The sequence below is a fragment of the Diadema antillarum genome, unplaced genomic scaffold, assembly GCF_040938485.1.
Source record: "Diadema antillarum isolate AM-2024a unplaced genomic scaffold, OU_Dant_1.0 scf00000014, whole genome shotgun sequence".
Taxonomy (NCBI): domain Eukaryota; kingdom Metazoa; phylum Echinodermata; class Echinoidea; order Diadematoida; family Diadematidae; genus Diadema; species Diadema antillarum.
In genome coordinates this window covers 4,903,541-4,923,186 of record NW_027270903.1, presented here as the reverse complement: position 1 = coordinate 4,923,186, position 19,646 = coordinate 4,903,541, and the positions used below count along the sequence as shown (strand labels likewise).

At 35.7% G+C, this 19,646-nt stretch overlaps 1 protein-coding gene across 1 annotated transcript; it reads left to right on the top strand.

Moving 5' to 3' along the window:
- The first annotated feature begins 2,358 nt into the window (after window positions 1-2,358).
- LOC139722158 (tryptophan 5-hydroxylase 1-like) lies at window positions 2,359-19,164 on the top strand. Its single transcript, XM_071633471.1, has 13 exons — window positions 2,359-2,425; window positions 2,972-3,007; window positions 3,782-3,870; window positions 6,179-6,246; window positions 9,053-9,103; window positions 10,027-10,125; window positions 11,502-11,548; window positions 12,077-12,212; window positions 15,743-15,812; window positions 16,125-16,181; window positions 16,881-16,976; window positions 18,256-18,389; window positions 18,990-19,164. Exons 1-13 carry the CDS (start codon window positions 2,359-2,361, stop codon window positions 19,162-19,164), a joined length of 1,125 nt encoding a protein of 374 aa, XP_071489572.1.
- The last annotated feature ends 482 nt before the right edge of the window (window positions 19,165-19,646 follow it).

Genomic DNA, 19,646 nt, shown 5'->3' with positions numbered 1-19,646 from the left:
TTGTTGCTGCTGTTGTAGTAGTAGTAGTAAGTGTTGGGTTTGTGTTTTTAAGTGCGAGTATTTTTTTTTATTATTATTATTATTTTTTTTTTTTGGGGGGGGGGGGTCAGACTCATCACGCTATTTGTGTCTCCTTTCCGCAGGATATTGGCCTGCTTCAAATATCGTGTCCCCTGTGAAAAAACAAACAAACAAACAAACAAACAAACAAGAAAGTGCTCATATCATCAAGTTTCAGGGAGATGGCGATATTGCATCGCATAGAGATATTATTTTCACGAAACTGACAGTTTGCCCTTTGTGTATTTGTTTGTGTGTTTATGTAGGGTATTATTCACTTGTAAAAAACCTATAATTAACAAATGAAACGTCTAAATGTCCAGGATTTTTCAATTCACTGCAATTACTACCATAATTATGTCCTACGATAATCACCTAGATTTCATAGTCTTATATATGTATACATTAGAGGGATTTTCAGAATGGATTGCACAAATGCCATTTTCGTCAACTGAACAGTAATGAGCATTTTACCAGTTGTCAGAGAGATTGATTCAATCTAATCTGCTTTCCAGTTAATGATAAAAAAGTGTCTACCGTTCACCATCAAGCAATATGGTGTGAAAGCGACCAAAAAAAAAAAAAAAAACATGAGGCGGGGGTGAGGTGGAAAACGTAATACAGTGTACAACATATTGTTGTGCTCGGAACATAGCAAATTGCATTTGATAAAGTTTGTTTGTTTGTTTGTTTGGTTTATTTCTGCATTTTCTTTCTCCGAATACAATTGCAAATGAAAACAAAATGATACAGATACATACAAATCAATACAAAGAAAAATCATTTGCATAACAACATTTGAATGAAGAATTATGAATCAAAATAACATATTAAGGCATACTGTATCTATTAACAAAGGATAAATCAATACAGGGGACCGTCATCGTAAGCAGAGCTTGACGTGGATGAGGCCCTATCTGAATATGTGATACCAATGTAATACAACACCAATTATATATATAAGAGATGCCGCATAGGACGCGAACACCACGGATATAAGTAACGAACAGTAATGAATTTAATGTTAAAGAAAACTGCCAAGAATAGAGATACACAGTGTAAGCTACATGCATGTACTAAACAAGAGCTCCACTCTTAGATTTACATCACTATTCAGTTGTGTATTACTTTAAGTACATTCAAACAAGGCACTTGTAGAAGATACAATAATTAACGCCTCTTTCAATAACATAATGTTCTTTTTCTCAACGGATTAACAAAGAAATCTAGCTTTATAGTAGGTCCTCAAAATATATGCAAAAGAGAATGTGTTTCCATTCAACGTGACCACTGTTTCATTTCCTACGCACTTTTTCCCTCTTTTTGTATTTGTTACAGTTTTCGTATATCATTTCCACGTACAAATGTAGATTTGTTTTTGAAGAGTTAACCTTCCCCCCCCCCCCCATCTTGTTATTCCTTATCATTTTAGCAATGTCATGAAGGATTTTCAATAAATATCTTTTTCTTTTTCTTTTTTTCACTTGAATAACTATTCATTGAAAAATATTTTGCTGGGATTGAAACGAAAGCATAATAATGGGCTTAATATAATGAACTTTACACACACACACACACACACACACACACACACACACAAGATACAATTGAATTTTACTCCAAATATAAGGACTACTTGAAATGCATACAACTAGAAATACACAGAGGCAAGCAAGCGATCAAGAGAACGAACTAAATAAAGATCTGTCGATATTCTTTAAGCGACCTCCTGTAAGTTACATTAGGCAGTGCCCGCATTGTCTAGCAACTATGTCTGCCCTTCAACGAAACAAAGGGAAAACACGAGAATCGTTAGAGATGACGAGGACAGTCTGCCAAGGACATAATATGTTCACACATTTACTCTCTAAGACATTGGATAAAATAATTTGCAACAATGAATTTCATGGTTATCTTTGTTACCCCCCCCCCCCCCCGCGCCCCCAACAACATGCCCATGTAGTCTACTCAAGCTTACCATTGACATAACTGCTCATAAGAAAGACGACGTCTCGATACAATTGTATGTACTGGTATTTCCCAGTTTTCACGATGCTTTAGTTCCTTGTTGTCCCGTCTCATATATCTATATATATATATATATATATATATATATATATATATATATATATATACATATACTCTCTCAGCGAAAACGGTCTGTGTGATATCATACTAGGAAAGAGATAAGCGAGTCCTGCAGAGTCAGTCACGAACATCAGCGCAGCAGGAAAGTAACAGAGAATCCTTACCAACGTGGAAGGTGGAAAAGGACACCAAGAATACTCGTTTGCGCAAATGGCAGAAGCGCACCTGTTCGCCGAAAACAACGTCAGGATAAAGATGGCAGAAGGGGGCAGTTACGGTAAGACAGAGGGACGAAAACAGAAACTACGCTAAAAAAAATGATAAAAATAAACAATACAGTCGGAAGACTTATTGCGCTCTTCTCCGTAAAATCGAAATTGAAGCAGTGGAAACCAAAACTTTAGTAACTGGTTATGCGATGTTTATTTCCTGGACGACGCGTTATATCATAGCTTAATAATGTAGCTCCAGTGTTCGGAGCATGCATGATATTTCCAACGATAATCAAAATCTCATGTTTGACCAAAATGCAAACATCTCCATCAAACGGCAAGATCCCGAAAAGGGAATTTAGACCAAGACGAGGCAAGTGAAATTAAGTATTTACCAAAAAAAAAAAAAAAAAAAAAAAAATGACGCCCGCTTATAGTTTTTTTTTTTCAACGCTCCAAAAAAAAAAAAGACTTCTTCATACTATGAATGTTATTCACGAATTCCAGCAGTTAAAAAAAAAGTAAACTAAATCGCAACCATTTATTTTACGCTCACAAAAAAAAAAAAATACGGAACTATTTAAGACTAAGATGTTATTCACACCATCCAGCAATTAAAACAGAAGAAGAAAGAATTCAACTAAATCGTAACCATTTATTTCAAAAAGACCAATTAACTGAGAAGAAGAAACAGGCAAGGACATGGAAAAAATTGCAGTTAGTTCTTAGTTCGTCTATTCATAATCATTCAATAACCAATATTTAGAAATTGGAGATTTCACAATGTTATTAGTTTGTTTCTTTTTCTTTCAAATGTTCGAAAGATACCCAAGGCTAAGATTTTTCAGCCGAATATTGCTATAAAACAGTGTCTGCCTCAATTCATGCTTTACAAAAACAAGTTTATCATTTCTTATATAAAAGTTGGACAGATTTTGTTCTTGAGATCATGTTTCATGATCACGAAGTTACGTAACTTTCCATGCTCATTTCTATGTAAGAATTTATATGATTTCTTGGAAATATATCGTGATATCACGCGTTTATAGCAATTTGCACCATAGCTTGCTACACAGTATACAATAGTAGAATTAATTGTATTTTTTTTCACTTGCTTTCCTTTTCCAACACCTTTTTAAATGTTGTATTTACTTCTCTCTCTCTCTCTCTTTCTATCTCTCTCTCTTTTCTTTTTTTTTAACCTGTTACATTTGATCTTTTAATAGGTGAGGTATAACCATGTCGAAATTGACGAAATCCAAACTCGAGTACTGATGTTATCGATCCATCACCTTTCGTGCGAAATCTCCTATGTATATGTTTCACACGGTATATCTGTGGAGTTTCCCCTTTACTCATACATCATGTTTTTGTTTTTTCTTCTTCTTCTTTTATATCTGCAGACGTTGGGGAAATCAAAGTGCCTGTCTTTCCAAGAAAAATTGCCGATTTAGACAATGCCGCTAAAAGAGTTTTGACTTATGGCGCTGAACTCGATGCCGACCATCCGGTATGAATTGCTTAAACTTCATTTCGTTTAAGAATTTGAAACGTAACCATGCATATTAACAAAACCAATAAAAAGTCGCAAGATAAAGATATTCATTAAAGGCTATACTCTGAAAGAGCGAAATTCAACCCTCAAAATGCAATACCAAGCTGGGATTTCATACAAATACAATGGCAGGGTTTTTACTTATGCCTAATTAATCACATGATAATGGAAAGAATATACGCACTCTCAAAGAGTGTATTTATTTAGTGACAAAGGGAGCTTTGAGGCTAGGAACCGTTCTATGTGCTTAATCTCGGACAGCGAAAGATGTTATGATATTATAAATATGAATACAAAACAATGTAAATATGTGACCCTGCATCGCAAAACCGACAAGAAGTCGCCAGACATGGTTTTTAGGTAAGAGCAGATTCTTAAAGTGCCGACTCTAAGCTTTAAAATGATGTATAACTCAAACCAAATAGCCTCTCTTAACCTATATAAATATTGGAAAGAAAGTAAACACTCTGAAAAGATGTGGACTGAGAAAAGAGGCTCTGAAGTACAGGATCTATTCAAGAGTTTAATCTTTACCAAGCCGTGCTAGCTGTGCAATGAAAGGGACAAAACACAGGATATAAACCACCCGAGCAACAACAATGACGGGATTATCAAATTGAGCTGAAATTAGGTCTGTTCTATCAACATATTCTATCCATGATTTATGTCATCTTTTAAAGCAGTAGACTCATCCTTTCAAAAGTTATTGGACTTGAAAATGAAGAGTGTGTATCAAGAGCATTTCTTGAATTGAAAAGGGGACTCTACGACATACCTGATCATTACTCTCCCCCAAATAGGGTTGTAGAAAAACTGCTGAAAACACATTTTCCCATTCATCTTACGATCCCAAATTAAAGAATAACGTAGAAGAAGGATAGGTCTTTCAGAAAATATGAAAAAATCAAGATTGACTCAGTTGGCCCATTTTACCTATATATATATATATATATATATATATATATATATGAGTATATGAATATAAGAACGACCCAAGTCCATGGAATATCATTTCGAGTAAACTAAAACAAAAATTCATATCTTTTCTATTTGTCCAATAATATTCTATTTAACTGTGAAGGGAAGGCAACATTGTATATACAAATTAGAACATATATTATTATGACAATTAACATTTACATTAATTGTGGAGAGGCCATTTTGTGTGGTGGACTTGGGTCGTTCTTTGATTCATATGGACTTGGGTCGTTCTTTGATTCATATACATGATATTTTGCTATAGAGATGGGGGAAGGAGGAGAGAGGGCGCTATTATATGAATGTAAGAAGACCCAAGTCCTTCATTCTTACATTAATATAAGATTTAACTCATTCATTTCAGGCACTTCCGGGGGTAATTAGGATTTATCATTAAACACACAAGATGAGTCCATGCATAAGCTATATTTTCCCATGTCAAACTAAATTTGGCCAAAAATTGGACTTGGGTCGTTCTTATATTCATATACTCATATATATATATATATATATATATATATACGGGGTTTTTGTCATATAATTATATATGTAATTATATATATATATATATATATATATATATATATATATATATAATTATATGATAAAAAAACCCGTAGCAATCAAAATGAACATAGTTAATTAATCAAGCAGTAATTAGTCATTGAATAAAAAATCCCATTCTATTCCTCAACGGAACCATCTTAAAAATGAAGTAGCATTATCCTTTCGAATGATGTCATCGTTGACCAATTAATACAGTGTATCAAGGGTTTTTACAAAAACAAAATAAAAGGGAACCTTTCAGACATACCTAATCAAAACGTTAAAGTAAAGATGTGCCAGAAAAATGGAAATCAACAATAAAAACACTGAAAAAACACATTCTAATTTAGTGGCTCTATTGTATAATGTATAATAGACTACTGTTTTTTTTTCTCAGAAAACAATGTATACGCCAAAAAGCCTCGTATAAAATCAGGAATTGCGATTGCATTGCATTGCATTGCGATATCCATTGTCTCCATATTTATCTTGTGTTACAGCAACATTTGGACCACCAAATGATACATTTGCTTGTTGATTAAAAGTCACATGCACATTACATCTCTCTTCACAATAAGGGTAATGATAATTTACACTGACAAGGATGATTGAAGAACGAGCAATAATTGCGTTAATTTTAGCACGATGTTAAACTTGTTTGTTATGAATTATAAAATTGTTCTTTGCTTTCACATTGAAATACGTTGGCTTTCTCTGCCTATATGCACTTTGCTACCAGGGCTTCAAAGACAATGTGTACAGACAAAGACGGCAGTATTTTGCTGAGATCGCCTTTAACTACAAACAGTAAGCAAGTTTCTTTAGCCTTTGCAAGATAAAGACTAAAGGTACCCTAACAGCAAATTTAGGAACAGACATTTAAATATCGTGCATGTTTGGAAGGCATTGTATAATGTTGTGCATCATGTATAGGCCCTGATATCAATAATGTCCTCTAGTAATCTGTATTTTTCTTTCTTTATTTTTCTAAAGGGAAATTGTGAAAAGATGATTTGACAACAATATCATATTCCCATGTACCCTCACGTTCATACATTTATTATTCATTATAGATCCACAATATCTGTATGAATGAAAGTTGCAAAGGTAATATATGGCAAAGTCATTATTCTACATCGGTGCTGTCGTCCAAACATATATCAATAAATCCGTATGGAATTGGGTTTAATATCAGAGTGCTGGAAAGAACGTATGTCATTTGTGTGTGCGTGTGTGTGTGTGTGTGTGTGTGTGTGTGTGTGTGTGTGTGTGTCAAATACCTCTTATAATTATATATATATATATGTTCTGTGCAATCACTCATTAATCAAACCGGGGATCTTTTTGACTGAATATCGAACGCTTTGAGGGAATAATGCCGATCGGCAGACTTGATTTATAGCATTGTGCACACTGTCCAAAGTCCTCATTGAATAAAGGGTTTTATAACTCGGGACAAACCAACAACTGTCCCTTAATTCAAGGGATGCTAGGATATATCCCAAAACAGTCTTCCACTGTGCGATACACACTGTGAAACACAGTGTAAACACTGTGTAAAATGTCTCCACACAGATAAATCCAAGCGTTTTAACTTTGTAAACACAATGTCGATTGATAATTGAGTATATGAATATAAGAACGACCCAAGTCCATTGAAGACAATTTCGAGTAAACAAAAACAAAAAATCATATCTTTTTTATTTGTCCAATAATATTAAATTTAGCTGTGATGGGAAGGCAATCTTGTACATACAAATTAGAACATATATTATTATGACAATTAACATTTACATTAATTGTGGAGAGGCCATTTTGTGTGGTGGACTTGGGTCGTTCTTTGATTCTTATGGACTTGGGTCGGTCTTTGATTCATATACATGATATTCTGCTATAGAGATGAGAGGAGGATGAGAGAGGGCACTATAACATGAATGTAAAAATGACCCAAGTCCTTCATTCTTACATGAATATAAGATTTAACTCATTCATTTCAAGCACTTCCGGGGGTAGGATTTATCATTTATACACAAGATGAGTACATGCATAAGCTACAATTTCCCATGTCAAAGTGAAATAGGCCAAAAATTGGACTTGGGTCGTTCTTATGTTCAGATCTGCTATTCCCACTGTAAAAAAAGAACAGTACATGTGAACACTGTGTGAAAAAAAAAAGTACATGTGAACATTCTGTGAAAGAAAAAGAAATATATGAAGAGTTTGTTCGGAAAAAACCGATAAGTCAATTTTTTAAGATTTTGAAGAACGGTCTTTGTCATAAAGTACAACATAATACCTTTTTAATGATATATTTTTTACTACAGTATAAAGGTACATTTTTAAAGGTATGGTCAAAAGAACCAGAAATTTTCTTATTATTCTCTTTTTCTTGACCTTTAATCGCAAATATCTCCATTTGGCAAATATGGACTCATCGGTATTTGTATACAAACTCTTCATATATTATTATGACAATTAACATTTACATTAATTGTGGAGAGGCCATTTTGTGTGGTGGACTTTCTTTGATTCATATGGACTTGGGTCGTTCTTTGATTCATATACATGATATTCTGCTATAGAGATGAGAGAAGGATGAGAGAGGGCGCTATAATATGAATGTAAGGATGACCCAAGTCCTTCATTCTTACATTAATGTAAGATTTAACTCATTCATTTCAGGCACTTACGGGGGTAATTAGGATTTATCATTTATACACAAGATGAGTCTATGCATAAGCTACAATTTCCCAAGTCAAACTGAATTGGGCCAAAAATTGGACTTGGGTCGTTCTTATATTCAGGTCTTCAATTCCCACTGTAAAAAAAGAACAGTATATGTGAACATTCTGTGAAAAAAAAAAGAAACATATGAAGGGTTTGTTCGGAAAAACCGAGAAGTCAATTTTTGAAGATTTTGAAGAACGGTCTTTGTCATAAAGTACAAAATAACACCTTTTGAATGATATATTTTTTACTAAATATAAAGGTACATTTTTAAAGGTATGGTCAAAAGCCTTTTGACCTTTAATCGCAATGTCTCCATTTGGCAAATATGGACTTATCGGTTTTTGCGAACAAACTCTTCATATAATCATATATATATATATATATATATATATATATATATATATCTCACTATGTGAACTCATTGTGAAAACACTGTGGTACATTTTGTTTCCTCCAGCAAATTATACGAAATATCTTTATGCAAATGAATGGAATTGTCGTCGCATGCATGGCTTTGCAACATTTTGCAACCTGTGAAAAGAAAAAAAAGTGATGATTATTTAAAGATTAATATATTTTACGACTGTTGTTTTGTTTTTGTTTTAATTTCATGAAGCTGTCCGTTGTGTGATACATCTACGGTTGAGAGAGAGAGAGGGGGGGAGAGGGAGAGGCAGAGGTATGAAAAAATAGAATGATAATAATTTATGGGTGTGACATGTCCATAGCATCGAAATTTGACCTTGCATTATCATTGTATACTACAATGATTACTAGACTTATCATCGTAATGGCAATTGAGTTGTATGCGGGCTACCCTCTTATTTTGTGTGGGGTCTTTAAAGTTTATTTACCATTATTTGACATTGTCTTATGGATACAGCGGTCAACCCATACCACGTGTGCAGTATACAGAAGAAGAAACAAATACCTGGTATGAAAGCCTTTACGTTTTGTATTGTTTTTTTTTTGTTACTTTCATTATCAGCCTCGTTTTCGTCTCATTCCTTCTCTCTTCCTTTCTCCACTGCTACTTATCATCATTTTCAAAGGATTTTAAATATACTATCTTTACCCAATACACACTTTTTTGTTTTTCAATGCCATTTCGATGTTTCGTATTAGCTGTTTAATGGTGGTAAGATGAATATGATGCACATGTATGAGTTATAATATTTGTTCCCTGTTCACCCATACGAATGCAATAAATTGTATTCAGGTTAGTATACAATATCATGACATAATACGTGTATATTCCTGTCTGGCATTGAATAGAAAGTTGCAGTAAAATCCTTAAGGAACAAACCCGGGGGGGGGGGGGGGATATGTTCCATAGGCATCAGCTTTCAAATTTGAAATTGTGCCCTGAAGGAAACACTCCTATATGCGTCACTTTGTACGTATGAATTCCTGTGTATTCATTGAATCCAACATATCATTTTTTTTCAAAAGACCTAAACTGATTAACCCGTTCCATACTGAATTCTGAAACCCCCATAGACTTGATACACAGGCCACCAGGTTCCCGTATGGAACGGGTTAATTCGGCTGATTTAAAAACAAATCTCGAAATCCCACGATTTATTTTTTTTTTCACATACCCTTTTTGTTTTGTTTTGTTTTGCTTTTTTCTTTCTCAAGTGAGATATTTCAGAGAGCAGAAGTCATCATGAAATACGAGCGGAATAAATCGCGAAAAGTATCCAAAAATTGTTCGAATCATTGATACAGTAATCAAAACCAGCTGAAAACGCTTCCTGCTTGACAGATCTTACAGCAATTCACATACCACTGGATTGGTAGATTCTTTAAAAGATCAGTTTAGTAAATTTACGGGTTATATCTTCCAACCTGCAGGGGTCGTGTGTTCTGCGAGCTCAGCAAACTGTATCCTTCTCACGCTTGCAAGGAATATCTGCAGAATTTCAACCTTCTCAAACGCGACTGTGGATACAGGTGAGGACACAGGAGGCTGCCCAGATGGGTCCGTGAGATTGATTTATGAACGTCTGAGTGTCAGTTTCTAATTATGCGTGTAACAAACAAGTTAAACATTCAAGGTGTAGTGTAAAACTTTCGATCTAATAAAGATAACATCTACCAGGCTTTCGCATTGACACCCTGATGACTTCAGTGTGATATAGACGAAACCTCTTTGACAATTTGCTATCAATAAAAAAAAAGAAACAGAAATGGTTTCTATCTTGCAAAGCTTGATCACACCTTCGTGTTGTTGTTGGTATTGCTGTTGTTGTTTTTGTTGTTGTTGTTGTTGTATGTTTATATACAAAATGCACGTAGAGAGTCACGTAAAGTTCGAAGCTGTCAAGGAGGCTCTTGTTGCTCGTATATTTCACAAAACAGCACAGCACACCAAGTCTATGATCAGGCGATTTGATAAACATGGACCTTATGGATGATATCAACGGGTCTCTATACCGATGACAGTATGTTACTAAACGCTCCAATATCTTGGTGTCGGTCTCGTGAGCCTCTTTTGCGAAGTGTCGGTCTCGTGAGCCTTGTGTGCGTGGCGTCGGTCTCGTGGACCTTTTAAGTGTAGTGTCGGCCTCGTGGGCTTTGTTTGCTTACTGTCGGTCTCGTGAGCCTTTTGTGCGTGGTGTCGGTCTCGTGAGCCGTATAACTCCTGGGCTTATTTTACTTGATGTCGAACTCGTGGGCTTTATTTGCTCGGTGTCGAACTCGTGGGCTGTATAACTGGTGGGTTGTATGACTTGTGAGCTGTATGACTCGTGGGCTGTGTGACTTGTGAGCTGTGTAACTTGTGGGCTGTATGACTCGTGGGTGTCGGTCTCGTGACGTGCACCCCTGTTTGTTTGTTTGTTTGTTTATATGTATAGGTCTGTTGTGTTGTACACCGATATATTATGTCTAGCTAATTGCTTTTTGATGTTATTTAGTCTTTTTGTCCACGAGGAGACTGCAAAATACAAGCTTAGCTTTTTAGCATGTCTCCTCCATTTCCTGCAACTTTAGTTTCAACTCAATTTTCATTGTTTACTTTGCTTTTGTGATGCGTAGTATTGTCAACTTCACGTATTTTTCTTTGTTACTACATTGCATTGATGTTGTGTTATTTTGTGTATGAAAATGTTGTTGGAAATGAAATAAATGAAATGAAATGAAATGAAATGAAATCTTCCTTAGTTTTTTTTTTCTTTTAATTCTGTATTCTTTCTCAGAGTTTATTTAAAATGAAGCTGATGCATAAAATCTCAGTTCTTGTCTGACAGTAATGTTGTTTTATTATGAAACACTCGTAGTACTGGTCTAGGTTCAAGTAGTTCTTCTATGCTCCGCTCTTCCTACAGAGAGGACAACATACCTCAGTTAGAAGACGTTTCAACATTCTTGAAAGGTATTTGCAGATAACATAAAAATGAAATAACCCCTCCATTTTTCTTCAATGTCATGACATTTTGTTGAAATTCCAGACAAGCCCTGATGCTCTCTCAAATATTGTGACATGAAATTTAATTTGGATTTTAAAGAATGCTAACATTTTGAGAGTTCAAAAGGAACCGTAAGGCCTCTAGTAGTGAAAAACAATGTAGTGCACTAGAAAAAAAAAAACCATCGTTACAATCATGACTTAAATGAAGTACTCTATATATATAGATGAATGGATAGATGGATGTATGTTCAAATACATGATAATACTTTTATCATAGTAAACAGATACAGAGATGCATGTTTGATAAGGAAATGTAGACAGAGACAAAAATACAAATAAGTCATTACAACATGCCCTTAATAGTTGAATGAATAGATAGGAGGTAGATGATCTATAATATATGTCTATCCATCTATTTTTTCAATGTAATGACGTACGATGATGACGAATGTAATGATGTGAGCCTGTTACTTTGTCTCACCTTTTTCTCAGACCGAACAGGATTTCAGCTAAGACCTGTTGCTGGATACTTGAGTGCCAGGGATTTCCTGGCTGGCCTTGCGTTTCGCCTCTTTCACTGCACTCAGTACATCAGACACTCTTCCGACCCGCTGTACACACCAGAACCGTAAGAAGCTTCGACATGACTTTGACACACTGCCAATAAGATTATTCCTCCCACTGGAAGAATTACATTTTAGTTATGGATTGAGCTATGGGTGTTTTTTTTTCCAGCATTTTACGGTGCGGACTTTCACTAGTTTTGATTCGGGATTTGCATAATTATTTTCTTTTAAAGGCACACCCACCTTTGCATGCAGATGTTTGAGAAGATGTAGTACAATTTGAACGCCAATATTCAATGATATTTGTCTTCGAATTATCCATCTCATTGCGAACCCTTTCATTGATATTATTTTGATTATTATGTAGATACCGTAAATCCCCAAATTCTTCAACTAAATCTCGTTATGTTTGTTATCGAAATACGCTGACCTCTACGTTAGCTAAGCAACAGTATTTTTACTCGATAGTTCGATAGATGCAAATCTGACATAAAGAGTACGTGGAAGGTGATCAACACAGCTTTAAAATCCAGCACTGAGGCGAATTCCCCAAATCGTATTCTAAAAGAGGGTCGAGTGATAGACAATCCAGGGGAGATGGCAGATGTATTCAATGACTTCTTCGTTAACCTTGGGCCAGATCTTGCCAAGAAAATACCTCGCTCCGGGACACCTTTTCATTCGTTTCTAAGGGAAAGGAATGCACACACTTTGTTTTTTGTTCCTGTTATCGTGGAAGAAATCAAAGAAATTGTTCGCAAACTAAATAACAAGAAAAGTACAGGTGATGACGGAATTTCAGTTGTTTTTTTCTGATATAATAACTGAAATAATTACTCCCCTTACTTATATCTTCAATCAATCTTTGTTAACTGGAAAAGTTCCTGAAAAGATGAAAATTGCTAGAGTCGTTCCAATATTCAAAAAGGGTGCTAAAGAATCTGTTAGCAATTACCGTCCAATATCTCTTTTAGCTTCAATTTCAAAAATTTTGGAGAAACTTGTTCACAAACGAACTCGTAGATTCCTTATCAATTGCAATATTCTTTCAAATTTTCAGTTTGGATTCAGAAAACAGCATAGCACAACCCACGCTTTGCTAGCTTTCATTGATAAAGTAGCCCGTGCTTTAGATGAAGCTTCCCATACCATCGGTGTTTTTCTCGACTTCTCAAAAGCGTTCGATACGATAGACCATGATATTTTGCTTTATAAGTTAAGCCATTACGGCATTCGTGGGACAGCTCTAGATTGGTTTAAAGACTACCTTAGAAAGCAATATGTTTATTTAAACGGTCATGAGTCTCTCTTGAAAACAACTTCTTGTGGTGTCCCCCAGGGTTCCCTACTTGGCCCATTATTATTTATTTTGTACAAACGACCTCCAAAATTCGTCTCAGATTCTTTCTTGCATATGCTTTGCTGATGACACAAATGTATTTCTTTCACATCGTAACTCTAACACGCTTATACATATGTTAAACAATGAACTGAAACTTGTTCAGTCCTGGATCCACGCAAATAAGTTGTTACTAAATATTGATAACACTCATCACATGGTGTTCAGCAATTCTCTGCAATCTGTTTCTGATTATGTTAAGATCAATGGTATCAATTTAAACCAGGTAGATAGTATTAAGTTTCTAGGACTTTACATTGATAGTGATCTATCCTGGAAAACCCATACTTATTAACTATTTAAGTAAAATTTTGTCCAGAAACATAGGAATTTTGAATAAGCTGAAATATTTTCCCCCATACATATATTACAAATTATATACTCAACAATGATTTCCCCTTACCTCAACTATGGAATTCTTGCATGGGGTAATTCGTCCAGATTTTTGCTTGATTCGCTTTTCATCCTCCAAAAACGCGCCATCAGAATTATCAATAACGCTGGATATCTATCTCATACAAATGAATTTTTTCAAAAGAACAAAGTTTTGAAATTGCCTGACTTGTTTGATTACAACCTAGGTATTTTCATGTATGAATATTCCACGAATGATCTTCCTGATGTTTTTCTTCACATGTTCAAAAGAAACTACTCAGTTCACAATTATCCCACCCGCCAACGGGACGCTTATCACCTTCCATGTACTCGAACAATTTTCGCGATGAAAACAATTATGTATGCGGGACCGAAATACTGGAACGATCTCCCCTCTGAACTCACAGGTTGTTTATCACTATCATCATTTAAATGCAAATTAAGACAGTATTTATTAAATAATTACATTAATTCAGCTCACTGAAATCTGTTTCGTGCTGTACAGGACTATCCCGCTGTACCGTACTCCAGGGTTGTTGTTATGTTAAAACCAGCTATTAGTGCCCTCAAATTCTGTCAATGTGTCTATGACCTACTGCATTTTCTTCCTTCTCTAAGACATTTTGGGCGAGGTAACAGCTGGTATTTTAATTCCTTCTGCACTGTAACTGGTTGTTGAATGTCTTCTTTTTGGGGGGGTGGGGGATTTGCAGGTGCATGTGTTCCCTCCTTAATACACGCAATGTATAAATCTTTAATATTTTTTAACCGTATTATTGTTATCATACATTGAGTCATATTGTTATTATCGCCAGAACGACAATGATTCATCCGCCTACAGCATGTGGCTTATCCGATCCCAAATCTGCATTAGGGAAGAATTTGCTACATAACTGTATAAATGTACTTTTTTTCTCTATGTTTCGGTCATTGTTGTACCCGTGCTCCCCATCTTAATCTTTAACTCGATTTTAACTGGGACCTACGCTCAACAAGCTCGCTTTTAAGTAGGTTCCTTCATATTTCTTTAGCATCCATTCACAGATTCAAAACGTCATAGATCGACCACTATAAGTTTTATATATTTGCAATATTTTATGTATGTCTCCAGCTTGATATCATGTACTTCATTTAATTTTGTTATATTTGATGTATTTTTTCATCGAGAAATATGAAAATAAATCGAAATCAAATCAAATCAAACATATAAAACTAAAACATGGTACGTTTGCATATTCTACATCAGCCCTCAACCGCATTCACCTTAAATGTGCTGTTAGCGCATTTGGAACAGCGATTTCAGAAAATACTTTAGTAATCACATTTAATGCATATGTGCAGGTCTGTTCTATCACAAAACATCGTAGTAATGAAGATTTCGCAATAAAGCATAAGGTATATGAGATATCTCTATTTTCCCAATAAACCGTAACTGTAGACGGTGTGCCGATGGAAAGAGTCTTTTTTTGAACTATTGTTCAAATTTTGCATATGTAATCGCTACTTAACGTTGATTATACGAATTGTGTTTTTTTTTTTCCTTGGGTTGTTTTGAAGCATTAAAGTCAGGTTTTTGTTTCATCTGCAATTGGTAAACAATGCCTTTGATAACAGTAAAGTTGATAAACTTAAAAAGCAACAACAAATCAAAGCAAATCAGTTGACTACCTGTTTAACAATGGTACCTTATTCATCCACGCGAGTCCTTATCAATACATTTTGGTCAGGAGAGGCCATAGAGGTCGGGCCGTGGTCATTACCCATTGTGTATATTTGATAGAATGCACTCTGATGCCTTTTATTTCCTAACATTTACAGTGACTGCTGCCATGAGCTATTGGGACACATGCCCCTCCTGGCCGACAAGAGCTTCGCTCAATTCTCTCAGGTGAGAATAAGCAGAACATTCAGGTATGATTCAATCACTTCTGCTACTGTATAGTCGGAAATGATAGAGTGAAAATGTAACAGGGTAGGGCCGTCGCGTTCGTTTTCTGGTGTGTTGATGGTGTTGGGTATAAAGTATCAAAATCAATTAACTACAACATTGACGCAGTATAACGATACCTTTTTTTTCAGAATTCACACATTATTCCCGTCTAGCCAACAAGATGTTTAGATAATAAGGTCTTGTTGGTAAAGGAAGCGTGTATGAAATAAATGTGCTTGTTCGTTTGTTTACTTTGCTGTGTTCCCATAGGAAATTGGACTAGCCTCTCTGGGAGCTAGTGAAGAAGAAATAAACAAGCTCGCAACGGTAAGCACCAGATTCTTCAGTGAGACCCCAATGCACAATACAAGATCAAGACGTTCAAATTCAAATTCAAATTCAAACTTCGACGTTGAACATGTCGAAGTGAAATGATAACCAGAATATTTATGAGCAAATTGAGAAACTCAGATATATATGTAGAAAATATCAGTGCAATTTTAGGAAGATACTTATGAGGACCCGCTCAATTTTTAGTTTTAACTTTTAGATGTTGTTTGTTTGTTTGTTTGTTTGTTTTTTTTTGTTGGAGGGTGTTTTGGTACGTTTGTGTTTTGTGTCAAAGCTTTGTTACGGCCATCGCTGAATAAAAAAACATTACATCAACGTATGATGTCACAGTAAGACACATTCATATAAAGATTTGAAAAAAAAAGAAAGAATGACAACATACAGATAATAAACAACTATTTTGTGATACAAAGAAAAAAACAACAACAAAGGATCATCTTCTACTAATGTTTCTCATTCCCCGCCTTCTTAACTTTTAAGTTTAATATCGCTGTCCTGCTGTGACGCCAGATCAGTTTTGTTTTCCCTTGTGACAGCAAGCAATCTTGTCGGAACCTTCAACATTAGAAGAGGTATTCTCTGGACGTTAACCAGATCGAGAAACGGTTGGTTTTTTTTTTTCGGCACAGGCACTGTATGTAGGCCTACTCAAATTTTCAATATCTCTTCCCCAAGTGTTACTTCTTCACAGTGGAGTTCGGTTTGTGCACGCAGGACGGGCAAACCAGAGCTTACGGAGCAGGCCTCTTGTCTTCGATTGGTGAGCTAAAGGTGAGCTGATACACGATTGAAACACGGTGGACACATGGTTATAACACGGTTGAAACACGGTGGACACATGACTACAACACGATTGAAACACGGTGGACCCATGGCTACAACACGGTTGAAACACGGTTGAAATAAGAGTGAGATACGAGTGAAGCAATGTCGAATCACGGTTGAATTTACGGTTGAAATCAAGCACTTCATCCCCTGTTTTTGTTTGTTGGTTTTTTGTTTTTTTTTTTAGGGGAAAGGGAAACATAGATTTTGCGCAGACTAGCACGTTATAGATTCGGGGCTAACATGTAACACTTCCAGGTAGTGTTCATTCAAGGAGGTTCGAGAGATGGAGTTACAACTGACTATAATTATGCAATCAGCTGTCAGTTTTCTATGGATGGACAAAAGAATTATACAGGTGCATTTGTGCCTTTGATGTTCGATGCTTGAAGCTGCTATCTTTCTGAGCAATCTGAAGATTCATTTTTAACGCTAACATAATTTCGGGTAGAAGCTGCTCGTTTGTTTTATAAAATGCAATGAAATTTCACCTAATGATAAAGAATATAAAACAAAAGTCAATATTCCGTCCGAAAATGTGTGCAAAAGGGTAAATCTGAGCTGTATTTTCTGAAAGTGTTTGAAATTTTACCCTCATGGAAAGCCGGTTTTATCACTTTTCTCCTTATTACCGCAAAATGAAAGTATTTAATGGTATCATCTTCAATTATAGTTCTTTATAAATCAATATGTCAGATTAACGTAAAATCACGTACATTTGAGTGATTTGGCAACTTCTATTCGCGCACCCCCGTGCCTTTACCATTGTCTACAGCCCATCGTTTGTAAGTAGGGATAGCGAAAAGTAATTACCAAATACAAAGACGTATCTTCCTTGGAAAGTGGCTGGTGATTATGCAATGAGACACGAGTCAATTGTCTTCGCATCTGAGCGGCAGATCATCCAGTTTGACACATACTTCAAATAGTTTTGAGTGGCGGCTTCGAGCATGGGATTAAAGCGAATAAGATTGTTGTGTCTCCATTTCTCGAACCTCCTTGGTTCATTTATGGATTATTTTTAAATTTGTACTATCCTGTAGCTGTTTGCTGAAGAATACTTGTTGTTGTTATTGTTATTGCTCTTGTTGTTTTATTAGTTTGTTTTATGTTTCTTTTATTTCCATACCTAGCTTTGTACTAGTTATCACAATATTAAAGGGAGCTGAAATCAAAACACGAAAAGACTAATCATCTATGATGTTGTTATCTTCCTTTTTAATAGCACGCCCTCTCTCCAAACGCCAAGGTGTTACCATTTCATCCCCACGTCACATCCAAACAAACATGTATAATCACCACGTACCAAGACGTCTACTTCATTTCGAAAAGCTTCGAGGAAGCAAAGCACCAGATGAGGTAAAAATGCACATTTCAAGGCGACATGTGTCTTTTTGCTTGCGTGCAGGGTCATCAACCGTTCCCCTAATGTTGTATGAATGTTTATCTACTGCTGTCACAAGGTGACATGTGTCTTTTTGCTTGCGTGTTGGGTCGTCAACCGTTTCTCTTATGTTGTATTCGAAGAGAGGAAAAAAAAAGAAGCGGGAATACAATCCCAATATTTGTGATTATTTTCAAGACTTAAACTTTTTTTTTTCAGTGATCATAGATGAAATAAAACATGATATGTTCCTGAACACAGCTAAGTGTGCTCAATCGTATAGGCAAGAATATCTAAAGAGAGAGAGAGGAAAAAAAAAAAAAAAACGTCACAGAATGCTTCAACAAACCATACGTTTACATATACGATGTTTTATAATTTATTGGAGCTTTATAGTGACCCGACAACCCATCCAATGAAGAAAGGATATCTGCTTTGTGTATGAAAAAAATACACACACACACACACACACACACACACACACACACACACAATGAGGACGAGAGCACTGAGAACGGAACTGCTATTACATCTTGCACGTACTTCATTTCAAAACCTGCCCTCGTGTTCAATAGGCAATTTGCAGCCACCATCAAGCGTCCATTCGAAATACGCTATGACCCCTACACATCGAGTATCGAGGTCCTGATCTCACCCAGTGACGTATGCAAGGTCATCGAATCCGTCAGAGACGAACTTATGGTCCTCGCACACGTTCTAAGCAAGTTGCAGTGCAGAGTTGACAAGTAGCTCGAAAAGAGGATTTGAACTTCAGGGGAGGAACGTCGCCATTCCCGCAGTCAATTAACGTACAATAATATTTCAAATATTCATGTAAATTGTAAAGCATTATTAACATTGTGTAAGTTTAAGAATATGTCATGTGTAGTTAGAATAATCAAAAATTCTACAAAGCTTTGTCATAATATGTCGAATATTTTTTTTTTTTTGTATGCAGTATTACTTGAAAGCCACGATGAGGTATTCGAAGAAAGAATTTAGTCAAGTTTATTATTCAAATGAAATGAAGCCATGACAGATATCGCGTATACAGTGGTGAATAATTGTATTCATCTTCTTAATAAGACGCTCTCGACATAATTACCATGTGCCTCAGTCAGTTGTTGTTTCGCGTTCTCCAAATGGCCGGAATTTAAATTTTCCTTTGAGTCCTTTTTTTTTTTTTTTTGGGGGGGGGTGGGGGTGGGGGCAGCTAAAAAGACGTACTGCTG

Bases quoted from the DNA above. Each gene is read 5' to 3' on its own strand.
- LOC139722158 (XM_071633471.1), top strand. From the start codon at position 2,359: ATGGCAGAAGCGCACCTGTTCGCCGAAAACAACGTCAGGATAAAGATG. The intron at 3,871-6,178 runs GTATGAATTGCT...CTTTGCTACCAG, and splicing joins AACTCGATGCCGACCATCCG to GGCTTCAAAGACAATGTGTA. The intron at 11,549-12,076 runs GTATTTGCAGAT...CCTTTTTCTCAG, and splicing joins CGTTTCAACATTCTTGAAAG to ACCGAACAGGATTTCAGCTA.